This window comes from Miscanthus floridulus, chromosome 2, assembly GCF_019320115.1.
Source record: "Miscanthus floridulus cultivar M001 chromosome 2, ASM1932011v1, whole genome shotgun sequence".
Classification (NCBI taxonomy): domain Eukaryota; kingdom Viridiplantae; phylum Streptophyta; class Magnoliopsida; order Poales; family Poaceae; genus Miscanthus; species Miscanthus floridulus.
Window position 1 is genome coordinate 162024772 of NC_089581.1, and position 18124 is coordinate 162042895.

An 18124-nucleotide genomic window follows, 5' to 3' on the forward strand; every position below is an offset into this window, starting at 1 on the left:
TTCTATTTTCTGTCTAATGGTGATGTAGAATTGATGCAGGAGCACCTTATTTATTTAACCGACGAATTCACTCGGCTGCATACCAACGGGCTGCAATACTGGGCTATGTGAATGAAAAAGGCTTGAATCAAGCCAGTTCAGGACCGTTTTTGTTAGTTTATTAATTTTTTGATTAAATTGGGACCAATGAAAGGATTTAATTAAAAAATAAAGTATAAGTGAATGTTTTAGTCGTCATGACTAAGTTTTGTATAGATTTATCCCGCATGGGGAGAAGTTTTGACATAGTACTTATGCTAGTCAATCTTGCATGACGAAAGAAGTTTTGTGATGATTCACATGTTTTGTATCCCGCATAGCGAGAGAAGTTTGGATAGCTCTTATGTTGTCCTAGTATTGACCATGACACAATAGAAATGCATCATCATGGTCAATACTTACCAAAAGATAAGAAAAGATACAAGCATGACTTAAAGTACTGCTAATAAAAGACCTTGTTGAGTCATTGAAGTGAAATAAGAAAAGTGTACTCCTAAACGGATCAAGAAATAACTTTGTTTACATGACATAATCATGTCAATGAAGTAAGTTATAAGTGTCACCTTGTTCATAAGTTTTTTTTCTGAAAAGTTCTCAAAATTATGGCAGTAAAGTTCATGCCATATTTTGAGGGAGAGAATATTAAGATCAATTAAGAAAAATACTCTTCATTAAGAGTGAGATAAAGATTAATTAAGATAAAACCATTGGAGGAGTACAACGGTCACAACAATGATACCCCTAAGCAGAGAAATAGCTAAATTCCTGGATATTTTTAAGTTCCGACAGAAAGATAGCGTAGTCAGCCTCCAAGATGTTAAGGTGGTGCTTAAAGCGCCATATGAGATTTTAACAGATTAAACCTAAAATAAAATATTTGAAGATACACCACCTTTAAAAAAGATGGAAAGATATGGGGAGCATGGTATGTAGTGGTATGTAGAGATCTATGATTTGAAGAGAAGCGAGACTGCGTGCCCACTTTAGTGATTTAAAACAACGAATTTCTCGATACCTGTTGATGTTGTATGACTTATACAAGAACTGTCGTTGGCTCTTCAAAGAAGATGAATAATGTAAACAAGGATCTTGTGATACAGGAGCATATAGAATCAATTGCTAAATAGCACTAAAGAGCAACAATAGCCCCATATGAAAGTGCTAGTAGCTGAGACCCCATAAGGTCTCAAAGAATTAGTAAACCAGTTTTCTGATAACTATGAAGTCTATGTTAGTAAATAAATTCAAATGGAAGGTGGTCCCACCTCATTTCAAGAAGCCATAAGAAACGTTTACTCGTTTAAATGGCAAAAAGCTATGGAAGTTGAAATAAATTCGATGAATACCAATGCTGTTTGGGACTTAGAAGAAATTCCTAATGGAGCCAAAACAGTAGGCTATAAAAGGGTCTACAACACAAAATATGACTCAAAAGGAATGTAGAAAGATATAAAGCACAACTTGTAGGAAAAGGCTTTATGCAAAGAGAATGAATAGATTACAATGAGAGTTTTCTCTCCAATCTCATGCAAAGATTCTTTTAGAATCATAATGGTGTTATTGACATATTACGATTTAGAGTTACATCAGATGGATGTAAAGACGACATTCCTCAATAGGGATTTATATGAAAACGTTTACATGGCACAACCTAAAGGTTTTATCGTGAAAGAAAAAGAACGTATGGGATGTCGCCTGTAGAAATCTATTTATGGGTTAAAATAAGTCACAAGATAGTAGTATTTAAAGTTGATGAAACAATGAGAAAATTTGGGTTTTAAAGAAAATGAAAAGGACAATAGCGTTTATGCGAAGTTCAAGAATGGAAAATTTATTTTCCACATCATGTGAATAGATGACATTCTACTCACTAGTAGTGATGTTAATCTGTCATTGGAGAAGAAGAAGTTTTGTCCTCAAGTTTCAATGTGAATGATCTTGGTGAAGCGTCATTGGTTTTAGGAATCAAAATTCATCGAGATAGAAGAAAATAAGGTATTAGGACTATCGCAAAGGCATGCTTAGAAAAGATTTTAAAGAAATAAAATATGCATGCGAGTAAACCTACGCCTGCTCCTATAGTCAAGGGTAATAGATTTGGGAACTTTAAGTGTTACAGGAACCGATATGAGATCGATCAAATAAACATGGTTTCATATGCTTCAGCTATTGAAAAGCTTGATGAGTGTACAAGTACAAGTAAGAACTTTCCCTGATGTAGTTTACGTATCCGGGATATTTTGACAGAAATCCAGTCCAGATATAGATCACTGGAATAGAGTTGAGAATGTTATGTAATTTTGTAAAGTATCATAGGCCTCATGCTGAGTAAAAAAGAACAAGTACTCTCAAATAGTTAATGGTATAAATGTTAAGTCTTGGCGAGATGTGTAGTGAAATCCACAGTAGTTGCTAACACTCGCAGTTGGAGTATTATTGTGGAAAAGCTCCAAAAAACAAATGTGGTGTCATCAGTGATGCACACCATAGTATAGCTTGACATGAGGCTTAAAGAACAGACAAAAGGAGGTTAAAGGGAATTTGTACCCGAATTTAACAATGGTAGACAACAATAATAACCATTTAAAATAAGTTAACTCCTAAGACAACAGGTCAAGTGTGTTGCCGAACACATTGACACTAAGTTATATGTTATAAAGGAGAAAATCCTGAATTATTTTAAAAGCATTGAGCACATAAGTACCGGGTAAGTACTTGCGGATCCGCTTACCAAAGGCTTACCACCCAGTGCGTTCAGAGAACACACAATCGACATGGGTTTACGGAAAAGCCTTTGATTTCTGGATATTAAGGACCTAGTTGAGTATCTGTTTCAAAACAGAGAGGTACATTGTAGCTGTTAAATCTAATGGCAACTGACCGTGACGATAAGGCACACTCTATGCACTGATCTGTGATGGAATGGAAAAAAGAAAAAGGAAGTTAAGTTTAAGTCATAAGGTGAGATCAAGGGGAAGAATGTTATGTTGATCTCCATCAATTTGGCCAAACGGTCAATTAGGCCCTTGATCCGCGCTCTGATCGGGGGCGTCCAGCCATTCTTCTGGCTGATGGGCCTCCGTCGCGCAGCGCAATAAATAGGAGGGGGGGCTGGAGCTCGAGTCATGAGGTTCACCGTAGCCGCCAGTGTCCCACCATGTCCTAGCCTAGTCTGATCTAGAAGGGCGCGCTGTAAGCGACGCGATGCGCCATCGCCATCGCCTTCGCCGCCTCCACCGGACCGCGCCTCCACGTCGTTGCTACCTCGGCGATGGCGCCATGGCCGCGACTGTCTTTTGATGGGGTATATCAGCAAGTCCCCTTATCTAAGTTATGTTTTTACCTATTGATCTACGCTTAGATAGTCTAGAAGTACTTTTAGATACTTCAATGTTGTGACTAGCAAAAGTTACACTTGGGAGCAACAGTTAAGTTAGGAAAGCTCACAAATTCCGCTCTTGTAATTGCTGGTTTTGGCACCCCTCAAACACTTTCCCCGTCTGCTCCCTCACACGTACCTGCACGACGGAGGAAGCCTTTGTTTACGAGCTGAAATGACGATTTTCAAAAGGAGTGCATAACACGTTTTCAAAATAAGACTCAAATGACGATGCCAATAGGAGCCGCATGTGCACCGTGTATTAACCACCAAAAATGATGCACATATACTGAAATTTGGAGCTGTACTTTAACACATCAATATATAGTAGGTGGCATGTGTAAGGCGTGTGGAGTGACATCGTTGACCTTAATCCAATTATAGTCGTTGACATGAGAATTCGAAGCCGCGGTGAATCACCCGACTGGATTTGTAGCGGGTGGGAATCCTTTTAAATTTTTGAGTCTAATAATTGTCAGCATACTTAAAATCGCGTGCAGAACGTATTAGACGATTTTGTGATCGGAGAAAGTACCTGATACTGGTGCCCGGACCACATACTCTATACTCGTCAGTACTGCAACTTCTGACCTGCAAGATTCTGCGTAACATTGGTGAATGGTGGCCACGTGTAGGTGTAGCGCGCCCAGGTGTCAGTGTCACTCGTCAGCTGGGCGTGGGTTCCGATGGCGCCAGAGCCACAGCCTCCTGCGGGCTTCAGGCTTCAGCTCATTGCGCCAGTTGACAAAGTCATCTAGCCCGGCGAGGAGTTCGTCAGCCAGCCTGAGCGTCACGCATCGAGCGATCCCAGAACGCTGGGACTAATTTTTTTTGGCGTGTGTGTGAACGTCGCCAAAATATTTCTTGCGATGTGCGGCCGCATCAGGCATCACGGGGCTGGATTTGGTTTTTGAGTGTTCACTCAAGCGATACGTACGGTTTGTTGACTGTTAGAAACGTGCGAAAAAACTACTAGTAAGTAATTTGGAAAAAGAAAAGGATGAAAGGACGATGCAAATCCAACTTCGCATCGTGAAGCCAATTGGAGAGCAACTGTCCGGCCGGCCGGCCGTTAGCTTATAGCACACATGTTTGCACGGCTGTGTGTGTTTCCTTTCTCATGGATTAAGCATATGCCTAATATATAACCTTTTTAATTAAGTACAATCTGTTCAATCGCTGTTTTTTAAAAGAATATGATTTGCTCTTGGAAGATACTACATATATGTTCCTTGTGTTGTGTCCTTCAACTTCAGTTCTAATAACTAGATAAGATCTTCATAAAATCACATAAAGAAAAGAACACTGATTAAACTCAACACTTGACCTGGCTGTTCTGGGGAAGGGTGAGGAAACACGGCTACTTTCCTGCGGGAAAAACGGCTACGTTGACGTCTACTCCCTTCTGTCTACTCCCTCCCTGACGAGGCTTCGTTTCAGGAGTTTCATGTAGCCTTCGAGCTGCCGCTATCATCGTCAATACGGGAGGTCATGCAGTTCTATTTCCAGGTAGGAAGCAGCGGGCCTCTAGCACTACTACAGATAGGTTTTGTATGGACGACTCATGGGTATTTATAGGGGCGGTTTGGCCAGTTGCCTCAACCAAAGCGTGGCTACAAATCACCGATTTGTAGAGATGGTTCCCATACCGTCTCTACAAATCGATTTGTAGAGGCGGTTGGTGTTATAAGCCGTCCCTATAAATCGATTTGTAGGGGCGGCTGTAGTACTAGCCGCCCCCAATAATACTTGTTTGTAGGAGGCGGTTCAGTTTAAAACCGCCCCTACAGTATATTTTTTCATAAAAAAATTCAAATTTATAATTTAAATTCGACCAGAACACACACATATATATATATAATTTAAATCTGATCAGAACATATATAATTCAAATTTGACCACAAGCACAAGAGCACAAGATGTTGGTACTGAGGATTTCTACTTAAGTGAACGTTACAAGTATGTATACAAACATATAAGCTAGTGATGATTGTCGATATGTATACGTCTTGATACATGCTGCAACTCCTCTATGTACGGTGTACCAAGAAATGTGCCACTACTCAATGTAGTGATTGCATCTAACACCTTTAGAGCATTAGACTTTCAGACTGCAATATATTATTTTAGAGCATCCCCTGGGGCCTTATGATGTATTGATGTCTCTCATTAATATTAAGAGCTTATGATCTAAATAAAATATTGTAAGAAAATCTTAGAACAGGAGGTAATGAATGATATAAGAGATATTATTATTCAGATCATGACTTGCTAAATATACAGATTAGTATAATTCAGATCAAGACTTGCTAAAAATTTAGATTGCAGCCTAATATATGAGATAGTATATATAAGTGGGGTCTGTTCGGCTGGTATTAAAGCCGACTAATAAGCCGGCTGAAACTATTTTGTTGTGAGAGAAAAATACTATAGATTATAGCTGATAAGCCGACTGATAAGTTCAAGCGAACAGGCCCCAAATATGCTGAAAATTCAGACTGTAACTAAAACAATAAGAAAGTACTTGCTGTTAATTTAACATAAAATAGAAAATCATAAAGACAACATCAAATTGTTAACTAGCAGAACAAGCAGTGTCAACTAGCAAAACAAATACACTTATTAATCATATTTTGGACCTCTATCAATCATGTTTCTTCCAAGACTTAAAAATATACTTATCGAACTGGTATATTGGTTCTTCTAGAATCCTAGTACACTAGAATTTGTCATGCCAAGGTACAAAGTCAAAAGAAATTTAGGTATCTGAATATAAGGGTATTCCATAGTGAAAAGTATTTTGCATATGCAAGACATCAGGTAAGGTGAGAAGTATGAATAAAAAGAAGCAAGTAAAAAAAGAATACCAATGGCTCTTGACAAGTTTAAAGTCCCATTTACACGCCCCATTTGAATGTAACCCCCTGCACTTTGTATCCTTTCTCTCTCTGCCTCAAGCTCTGGTTTTTGGTCTCTTGACAAATTGTATGCCTGTGTTACGTGGAAGAAGTATAGAAATGAGACGATCACACATAAACTTTATGTCAAAATATACCATAGTCTTTGCACTTTGTTCTCTTTAATTAATGCAATTACCAGTAGGGCGTAACCACTCCTGTCTTCCTGCAAAAGGAGTAACAACTGACCTGACCATTCCTTGAGATGACACAGCGGGAGTCACCAGCATTTGCCACAACGAGTTACCTATTTCTGACTAATGCTACACAGGCTATACTCCCACAATTTGGCCCAGTAAAATCAGAGTGCGGTCCCTGATAAAAGAAATTTCTATAAGACTACCTGGGTGGATGGAATGTTCATTTTCATCAAAAGAACTAGCAACAAAGAGAAATGCCAAAAATTGCCTTCCAGCATAACAAGAAGAGGCTCTAGTTCAGGAAAATTGGAAGTCATTCTTCAAGAGTTACCATTATTAGGCAACACAACCATCAATTTTAGGTGCTGCTCCCTCCATTTCAAATCATAAGGCGTTTTGGCTTTTCTAGATACGTAGCTTTTGCTATGTACTTAGATATACACTATGTCTAGATACATAACAAAAGTAATGTATCTAGAAAAACCAAAATGACTTATAGTTTGGAACGAAGGGAATACAAGAATAAACTTCCTTCTTATGCATAGATATCCTTTTCAATAGTTAACATTGTTAGGCAACGCAGGTATCAATTTTAAATGTTAAAAGAACAAATTTCCTTCTTACACATATCCTTTTATGTCTTAAACCATGAGTGTTGCACGTCTACTCAAGAACCACAAGTCTACTCTTACACAAGTTTCTGCCATGAAAGATTTTAGCAAAAAAAATAAAAGAGAAGAAATAAACTTTATTAATAATAATCTAGTGATGCAACACTTTCAGAAAGAAATCCAATGCCTGTGCCAAATTAATTGAAAAAAGGCAGATGGCAAGCTCTCCTAGACATAGGACAATGAGTATAGAATTATGGATCCATACCAGTTCCACATTTACCTCCTCAAAAGCCTAATCTTTATTTGAGAAAGTGTTAGTAAACATTGTTCACAAATTTATATATCACTCATAGTTTTATGAACTATATGAGAGACATGTTGATTTATGAACAATGTTTATTATCACTTTGTCAGATGAAGAAATAACCAAAATAAAAGTTATAGATCTTGATGAGTTATACATCTTTGGTATTCATTCCTTTTTCAGCTGAAATCATTTGGTGTTTCAAAATCTTGTTAGAACTTATTATTTTTTTAAATTTGAAAAATTTGAATTGCTCAAACTTTGTCAAACGAAAAGAATGACCAAATCAACACAATAACTTCATAGGGCATGATTTTAGAAAATTTTAGAAAAAAAACATCACATTTGGAGTTAGTATGAGGGAGAAAGACTAGCTACAAATTTTACCCAGAGATTAAAAAGAAAAATCACAATTGTTCATGATGATCAATGATGAACAAGTGTGATTTCTCTTTTTAATCTATGGCTGAAACTTGTAACTAATTTTTCTCTGTCATACTAACTCTAAACGTGATGGTTTTTTTCCTAAAATTTTCTAAAATCATGCTCTATCATTTTAGTCTGGTCATCTATCTTTTTCACTAATTTTGGATAATTTAAATTTTGAATTTTAGAAAATAACAACTTCAAACCTGATTTTCAACCACTAAATGATTTCAGCTGTAAAGGTGATGAATATAAAAGTTGTTGAACACATCACTATGTATAATTTTTATTTTGATTATTTTTTCATTTGACAAAATTTAAACAGCTTAAAATTTGAATTTCAATAAATGACAAATTCAAACAAGATTTTGAAACATTAAATGATTTCAACTACAAAAGTCATGAACATAAAAGTTGTTGAACTCATCACTATCTATAACTTTTATTTTGGTCACTTCTTCATCAAACAAAGTGTTAGTAAACATTGTTCATAAATTCGCATATCACTCATAGTTTCATAAACTATACGAGAGACATGTTATTTATGAATAATATTTACTATCACTTTGTCAAATGAAGAAATAATCAAAATAAAAATTGTATATCTTGATGAGTCATACATCTTTGGTATTCATCACTTTTTTAGCTGAAATCATTTGATGTTTTAAAATCTTGTTAGAACTTGTTATTTTTTTAAATTTGAAAATTTAAATTGCTTAAACTTTGTCAAACGAAAAGAATGATCAAATCAATACAGTAACTTGATAGGGCATGATTTTAGAAAATTTTAGGGAAAAAATCATCACATTTGGAGTTAGTATGAGGGATAAATATTAGTTACAAATTTTACCCAGAAATTAAAAAAATTACAACTGTTCATGATGATCAATGATGAACAAGTGTGATTTCTCTTTTTAATCTATGACTGAAATTTGTACCTAGTTTCTCTCTCATACTAACTCTAAATGTGATGGGTTTTTTTTCTAACATTTTCTAAAATCATACTCTATCATTTTAGTCTGGTCATCTATTTTTGTCACTGATTTTGGACAATTCAAATTTTGAATTTCAGAAAATAACAACTTTAAACCCAATTTTCAACCACTAAATGATTTTATCTGTAAAGGTGATAAATATAAAAGTTGTTGAACACATCACTATCTACAACTTTTATTTTGATCATCTTTTCATTTGACAAAATTTGAACAGTTTAAATTTTAAATTTCAATAAATGACAACTTCAAACAAGATTTTAAAACCTTAAATGATTTTAACTATAAAAGTCATGAACATAAAAGTTGTTGAACTCATTACTATCTACAACTTTTTATTGTGGTCACTTCTTCATCTGGTAAAATACTAGTAAACATTATTCATAAATTCACATATCACTCATAGTTTTATGAATTATACGAGAGACATTTTGATTTATGAACAATGTTTACTATCACTTTGTGAGATGAAGAAATAACCAAAATAAAAGTTGTATATCTTGATGAATTATACATCTTTGGTATTCATCACTTTTTCAGCTGAAACCGTTTGGTGTTTCAAAATCTTGTTAGAACTTATCATTTTTTAAATTTAAAAATTTAAATCGCTTAAAGTTTGTCAAACGAAAAGAATGACCAAATCAATACAGTAACTTGATAGGGCATGATTTTAGAAAATTTTAAGAAAAAAATCAGCATATTTGGAGTTAGTATGAGGGAGAAAGACTAGTTACAAATTTTACCCAGAGATTAAAAAGAAAAAACACAACTGTTCATGATGATCAATGATGAACAAGTGTGATTTCTCTTTTGAATCTGTGGCTGAAACTTGTAACTAGTTTTTCTCCCTCATACTAACTCCAAATGTGATGGTTTTTTTTTCTAAAATTTTCTAAAATCATTTTCTATCATTTTAGTCTGGTCATCTATCTTATTCACTAATTTTGGACAACTCAAATTTTAAATTTCAGAAAATGACAACTTCAAACCTTATTTTCAACTACTAAATGATTTTAGCTGTAAAGCTGATGAATATAAAAGTTGTTGAACACATCACTATTTACAACTTTTATTTTGGTCATCTTTTCATTTAACAAAACTTGAACAGTTCAAATTTTGAATTTCAATAAATGGCAACATCAAACAAGATTTTGAAACCTTAAATGATTTCAAGTACAAAAGTCGTCAACATAAAAGTTATTGAACTCATCACTATCTACAACTTTTATTTTGCTCACTTCTTCATCTAACAAAGTGTTAGTAAATATTATTCACAAATTCACATATCACTCTTATTTTCATAAACTATACGAGAGACATGTTGATTTGTGAATAATATTTACTATCACTTTGTCAGATGAAGAAATAACTAAAATAAAAGTTGTATATCTTGATGAGTTATATATCTTTGGTATTCATCACTTTTTCAGCTGAAATCATTTGGTGTTTCAAAATCTTATTAGAACTTATCATTTTTTAAATTTGAAAATTTGAATTGCTCAAACTTTGTTAAACGAAAAGAATGACCAAATCAACACAGTAACTTGATAGGGCATGATTCTAGAAAATTTTAGGAAAAATCATCACATTTGAAGTTAGTATCAGAAAGAAAGACTAGTTGTAAATTTTAACTAGAGATTAAAAAGAAAAATCATAATTGTTCATGATGATCAATGATGAACAAGTGTGATTTGTAGGGATGGCTAGTGATTGAGCTGCCCCTATAAATTGCAACACCGGGGACGGCTGGTGAGTGAGCCGCCCCTACAAATCGACCCATTTGTAGGAGCGGCTCGTATCATCAGTCGCCCCTATTGTGCCATTTGTAGGGACGGCTGGTCTCGTGGGTCCCGAGCATGCCCACTGTAGGGGCAGCTCTATCACCAGCCGCCCCTACAAAAAAATTATTTCGTTGCTACAAACGTTTTTTTAGTAGTGTAGGTCCGTTCGCGCCGCCTAGGCGTTACCCTTATTAGGTCATAAAATTTGGTCGCAAAATTACATCACAATGTAATATCGAAAAGGAATTGGTTCGATAGGTCAGTCATAGGCCGTGATGTTGGCTTCTCGCCGGCATCGATTAAAACTTCTTTCCTCTTAATGAAAACAGGTCTAAACTGATCGCGAAAAAACTTAGATTTGTCCAATTACATATAAAAAATATATAGATAGTTATGACATCAAACAAGTATCATTAGATTTGTCATGAGATCTATTCATAATAAATTTATTTGGCCTAAAAAACATTAATAGTTTTACCTATATATTTAGTCAAACTTTGGACACGGAAACAAAAAATGCACCTAAAATTGTATTCTTTCGGGACAGAGGTAGAATATGAAAATATTAATATTTATGGTGCATAATTACTACTATTAGATGAATCATTGAATATATTTTTATAATAAATTTATTCAGAGATAAAATAAGCTAATGTTTTCTATAAATTTAGTCGAATTTAAGAAATTTTGACCAGTACGAACTTAAAAAGAATATGTTTGAGACGGAGAGAGAGAGTACATCAGTGCCGAGGACACGTCTTCTCTTTCTTGAAAAAAAAAACATACTCCGTATTTGAGTACAAAAGTCTACTAGAAGATGGAGACCCTAGGTAATTCAGCCGACTAGGAGTCAATTTCTTGCGCCGATACTGATTTTCAAGCGGACCACCATCCCCACGTGAGGTATAATTTTCCTCCAATCGCTCATCAAGTCAAGGTCCTCCATTCACACGGCGACGCGAATTCACCGATCGAGCAGGAGCAGCAGTGGCAAAGTACGATCGCACTCGCAGCGGTTGCAGTCTGGAGCCACCCCGGACCAGGATGTACTAGGGGCTGACTCATGGGCCCACTTGGAATTGTCAAAAGGGGCGGCGCCCTATCCAAAATTTCCAAACTGCTACCTCTACTTCTTCTCTAGTTTGCCAAAAGGAACCACGGCACGGGAGGGATCAAAAGAGTTTGGAATGGATATATAAGCAGTTTTTTCTTTGAAAAGTCACCGTGTCCCGGGCATGCTGGGAGTCTCGGAAATCAGGCCCCTGGGCCGCGCATGGAGCCGTCGTTGACTAGCCTAGTAGCCAGCCACGGCAAGGCCAGCGAGCCGGACTCCGGTGGGGCCGGGGCCGACTCACAGAGCTGACGTGGCGGCATCCGGCCGGTCGGATCGGTTTGAAATTTCCCCGAGGAGCCGGGCTTCCCTCTCTCTATATAAGTATATATACGGACCAGAGGCTGGGCGTCTTCTACCCATCTCCCTCTGCTCCGGCCTCACCGTTTCACTGGGCGAGGTTGCCTGCAGTGCTGCTCCGACTTCTATTCGACGGGAGCACCAGAGGTTAGGTTTGCTTCATCAGGGAGCCAAGATGCCGGCCGGAGGGTTCTCGGTGTCGGCGCCGTCCGGCGTCGAGTTCGAGGCCAAGATCACGCCGATTGTCATCATCTCCTGCATCATGGCGGCCACCGGTGGTTTGATGTTCGGCTACGACGTCGGCATCTCAGGTAACGCCGCCGGCGAGCGAGCTTCTCATTTCATCCATCTTTTTTTGATCTTTTCCGTTCCATGCATGTGTCTGTACTCTGTAGTCTGTACCTATCAACTCTCGTGTGCTGGCTCCAGAGAATCATGCGAAATTCTTCTTCATCACCAGAGGACGGATTTACATACGTATTTGCATGGATAGGGTACTGTATGCATGGATCATTGTTGTGTGAGCTTGTTCGTCTTCTTCGTTCTGAACACAAGCGGATAAGCACAGACTTCAAACCAAATTAATACGGGGTTTTACTGTGGCCATTAAACACGTCCCATTAATTAACGGCAGACTCGAAGATTTTCCAGCTTTGCTTCACCTTCCGATCCATTCTGAATATTTTCCTTTTTTAAAAAAAAGAGTTATTTTCCTTTATTGATTATTGTTCCCAAAAAATAAAAATAAAACAAGCGGGGATACCCATCACTCCATCACTATTAGTTTGTACAAATATCGTGCTGTGTGAGCTAGCCACCTGCTTTGACAGACTGGTAATGAGTCAACGCATGTGAAGAGAAATGCAGCACGTCTGATGAGACACATAGCTTTCTTTCGAAATTAAATTTGTGTGGTATTTTTAATTTGTTGAGCGTCGATAAATAGTTGCCCAAAAAAGAACCCACCACTCATGCGTGGAAGTTGGAGCAGTGGCTTACAACAATTTCCTTTCTTGTTTTCAAGATACTGCAAACACAAATTCTTGGTTTTTTATTCTCACGCAACACAAAGGTTTCTGTTGGAAACCTGAAGCCGTTTTTAGTACTAGATGTTCAAACCCGATGAGATTATTTCGTGCAACTGATGGTTCATATTATATGTTGTATATTCACAACAGCAGATGCCTCCAATAAGTTGTATGCACATGCACAAATTAAACAGGAACACAAGAGAATATTGTATATATTTATCTTCATGATTACGAAACTAGTAGTAGTTGTGTTACAAAGGTCAAATTAATTAAACGGTGGTACTAGATGCAGTATGATGCAAAGCATCCACCTCAGTGAAACAAAAACGTACTTGTATACTCGCTTCCTTTTCACGAGTAAGTTAGCATGCATTTTTTTTATGTATCCTACTACATACACAAAGAAAAAAATGTTGCCACAACTTTAGTCAACCACTTGAACCAACGCTTTCATAGCACGTTTTCACTGGCCATGAATATTGCACTTAAATGCCATGAGCCATCACTAAGCATCTTGGAAAATAAAAAAATTGTTTTCTATGTGTACGTGTACCACACCTTTTATTCAGACCAATTTGTAAAAAGAAACGATACAATCGCTCTAGTGTTATATATTTTAAATAAATAAAAAGACGTGAGAAATAAAATGTCACGAACAATTATTGCATATAATAGGCGGGGTTACGTCGATGGACGACTTCCTGGGCAAGTTCTTCCCGGCGGTGCTGCGGAAGAAGCAGGAGGACAAGGAGAGCAACTACTGCAAGTACGACAACCAGGGCCTGCAGCTGTTCACGTCGTCGCTCTACCTCGCCGGGCTGACGGCCACCTTCTTCGCCTCCTACACCACGCGCCGCCTCGGCCGGCGCCTCACCATGCTCGTCGCCGGGGTCTTCTTCCTCGTGGGGGTCATCTTCAACGGCGCCGCCCAGGACCTCGCCATGCTCATCGTCGGCAGGATCCTGCTCGGCTGCGGCGTCGGCTTCGCCAACCAGGTACGTACCACAACTTGCTAGTGTGATGCGATCGATGGAGTACGTAGCCCACTCGTTTAGTGTAAAAAAGTATTGGCAGCAACGTATTTCGCGTCAAACCAGTGGGCGAGTTGAGGATTTCTTGTTTTTTTATAGCACGCGCGCGGGGGCATTTGCTTTTCTACATCCGCGACAAGGACGTGGGTGTATTTTAGTCACCGTCCTTGGTCGATTCAAGCATCTCGGCGATTCTCTAGTCGTCTCGCTTAAAATTGTGCACGCCTGGCAAGTTCACTGCACCTGTGCACCCAGCGTATTTTTTATACGCGTGATGGCACTTCTAATCGTCTAGCAGCTGTACACTATTATTTTATTTAGGAGTATGTATAACGACATGATGGGCCCGCCATACGTATTTCCCGGAATTTTAGGTGAAACGAGTAGAGGTATACTTGAATTGTTGGTATACCCTGAACCCAGATGGCCATCACCCCGATCGCTTAATCGTTTCTGTGGCTTATAAGCTGGCTGTTGTTGTTTTGTTTTGAGAGAAAAAACACTGCAAAAGGGATGCATATGAACGTGGACACCTGGGCATCGGTGACGGTGCCGAGTCTCGTGTATGACTTGTGTTTACGTTTGGTTGGCAGCAACGGGGTGATAATCCTTCCTTTCAAGTTTCAAGATTCCTCACTGCAGGATCTAGCTAGCAGTTTACCATTGCTAATAAAGAAACTTGGACCAATGACCAGATGATATGTGTGCATTGTGATTGTCGTTTTTTCTTCTTCTTTTTTTAATAAAAAAACTAATGCTTGGCTGGGAGAATTTTGGTTTTTACTGGTAGTGACACTAGTGCTACATAATCGTTTGTTGCTGCTTCTACGTTGCTACCTGCTCGATCTTTAGCTGTCCCAGTTGCCATCAACAGAAACGACGGAGGAATCTGCAACATTAAGCAAGCCATGTTAATTGACTCTAGGACTAGTAGCCATGTTAATAGACCACACGGGCCACGAGCTGCGATGCATGCAGTAACTAGTACCAGTAGTCCAGCGGGCAATTACCTGCACAGCCTTACTGGCGGGCTGCTAGAGACCTGTGCCCTGTTCACTTGGCTTAGAGCATGGCTAATAAGCTAGCCGACTGTCGGCTGAGAGATTGTGCCATGTCACATATAGTAAGTAATACAGCTTGCACATATAATGGACTAGCTATCTAGATCGGCTGTAAGGAATATTTAAGTATTTATTGTTTGTATGCCCGGCGTATGGGATCAGGGAGAGAGGTAGACGAAGGCTGGCTGCGGACTTCTTTTGTCTCGGTACCTGCGTTTTAGCCCGGTGAAGAACTAAGCGCCCGCCTAACTCTCTCTCTCATTTTCTCTCTCCGCCAACTCAGACTTTTATGACGTGGACAGGCATTCAGCCGGCTGAGTAAGCATTACTATACTTGCTCTTATAAGCCGTATTTTTTTCAGTCAACGAATAGTATTTTTCTCTCACAACAAATCAGTCAACAATGCTTTCAGCCATGACTTAACAGCCAAACGAACAGGGCGAGCATACTTTGCTCGGAGTCTTCTGCTCTCGTTCCTGTCAGGCTACTACGTGGTTTGGCTGCGTCTGCAGCCACAACCACCAGATTCCTGAGGTCTTCCGGGGCTCCCGAATCAGCTTTCGTGCGCGGACTAAACATTGGCAGCAAGATGCTTATCGCCTACCGCTGGATTATTGCAAATCATTCATGCGCGTGTTCAGTCCAAGCCAACGTATAGGACATGCACAGCGCAGTTACTAAGACAGGGTTCATGTGGTAAGTTTATTCATTCAGCAGCTTTCAGGGAAAACAAATGAGGCCTGCGATCAGCAGACGACGGAGGGGGACAGATATTTGTAGACATGGCATGCTGTTACAGATTAGTATATCTGAATACGGGCGTTTAGGTTTCAACGCTTCAACTGCTACGGTCGGAAATATCTGCAGGGTGTATGCACGGGTGCACCAGCCGCTCTGACACTAGTTTCGGTCGTTTGTACACATCTTCAGGGGATGGGTGATGGTCATGCCATTAATATTTTGAGACCTGTAGACTAGTTTTTTCTTACACTTTAGACTATTGTTTGAGACTTTAGACTAGAACTGGTGTGCATCTCCATTGATTGAATGATATGTTTGGCTGAACCGCTGAACCCAAGTTGATGGTTCTCATTCCCTGTTAGCAAAGAAGAAACAACAGAACAAACGACCCAATTTTTTTTTCTTTTGAAAAATATAAGCCCAATGGGCATCTTCTGAAGACAACTCGGCCCAATGGGAATCGATGAGGCCGCGACTGTTCTTGCTCGGCCGTATCGGTGTGGTACTGGGCCTGTCAAAAACTAGTTGCAGAACTGGACGATAGTCGAGACATTCTTATCACAATTGACGATAACTTTGCCGTGCCATTCGTTCCGTGCAGGCGGTTCCCCTGTTCCTGTCTGAGATCGCGCCGACGAGGATCCGCGGCGGGCTCAACATCCTGTTCCAGCTCAACGTCACCATCGGCATCCTCTTCGCCAACCTCGTCAACTACGGCACCTCCAAGATCCACCCGTGGGGATGGAGGCTGTCGCTGTCGCTGGCGGGCATCCCGGCGGTGCTGCTCACCCTGGGCGCGCTCTTCGTGACGGACACGCCCAACAGCCTCATCGAACGCGGACGCCTGGAGGAGGGCAAGGCCGTGCTCAAGAAGATCCGGGGCACCGACAACGTGGAGCCGGAGTTCAACGAGATCGTGGAGGCGAGCCGCGTGGCGCAGGAGGTGAAGCACCCGTTCCGCAACCTCCTCCAGCGCCGCAACCGCCCGCAGCTCGTCATCGCCGTCCTCCTCCAGATCTTCCAGCAGTTCACGGGGATCAACGCCATCATGTTCTACGCGCCCGTGCTGTTCAACACGCTGGGGTTCAAGAGCGACGCGTCGCTCTACTCGGCGGTCATCACGGGCGCCGTCAACGTGCTCTCCACGCTCGTGTCCGTCTACTCCGTCGACCGCGTCGGCCGCCGGATGCTGCTTCTGGAGGCCGGCGTGCAGATGTTCCTGTCGCAGGTGGCCATCGCCGTCGTGCTGGGCATCAAGGTCACCGACCACTCCGACAGCCTGGGCCACGGCTGGGCCATCGTGGTCGTCGTCATGGTCTGCACCTTCGTCTCCTCCTTCGCCTGGTCGTGGGGGCCCCTGGGCTGGCTCATCCCCAGCGAGACCTTCCCGCTGGAGACGAGGTCGGCGGGGCAGAGCGTCACCGTCTGCGTCAACCTGCTCTTCACCTTCGTCATCGCGCAGGCCTTCCTCTCCATGCTCTGCCACCTCAAGTACGCCATCTTCGTCTTCTTCTCCGCCTGGGTACTCGTCATGTCGCTCTTCGTCCTCTTCTTCCTGCCGGAGACCAAGAACGTGCCCATCGAGGAGATGACCGAAAGGGTGTGGAAGCAGCATTGGTTCTGGAAGCGCTACATGGACGACGACAACCACCACATCGTCAACGGCAAGATCACCGCCAACAATGGCGCCTCCGTTTAACTAGTCCATCTGATCTGTTGATGCATCAGACTTCAGACTTGAGGAGAGTATATCCGACCGCCGACAGCGTACTACAGTACTACTACTGCTGAAGGAATTTATGAGCACAGTGTTCACTTATTATATGCGATGCAAAAAGGCAATTGGTAGTGCTGCAACCTGCAACTGCAATGGCAATGCCGCCTTGTTGTTCGTTTTACAGGAGCCAAGTGTTTCGGCTAAAGTCCATGCTCATCTTTGATTTGTATCTTTCAACTTTCGAGCATAGTTTACACGGATTGTAATCTCATCCATGCCTGATCCTCGACACCTACATGCGTACTAGTAGTAGAACCTTGTACTAAGCCGATCTTGTGAATGTAACGGTGCCATTCCCCACTCCCCAGTGACCTCTATTTTTCAGCGCAGCTATGAGTCAAGCCCAACACAGAAACCGTTTCTGATACAACACCACACGAAAACTAAACTTTCAGGCATGTTCAGATTGCCCGGTTAGCTAAAAATTGGAGCAGGATAC

At 40.3% G+C, this 18124-nt stretch overlaps 1 protein-coding gene across 1 annotated transcript; it reads left to right on the top strand.

The window, feature by feature from the left end:
- Window positions 1-12093: 12093 nt before the first annotated feature.
- On the top strand, window positions 12094-17898 carry LOC136535496 (sugar transport protein MST4). Its single transcript, XM_066527755.1, has 3 exons — window positions 12094-12354; window positions 13750-14069; window positions 16510-17898. Exons 1-3 carry the CDS (start codon window positions 12219-12221, stop codon window positions 17605-17607), a joined length of 1554 nt encoding a protein of 517 aa, XP_066383852.1. The 5' UTR covers window positions 12094-12218; the 3' UTR covers window positions 17608-17898.
- The last annotated feature ends 226 nt before the right edge of the window (window positions 17899-18124 follow it).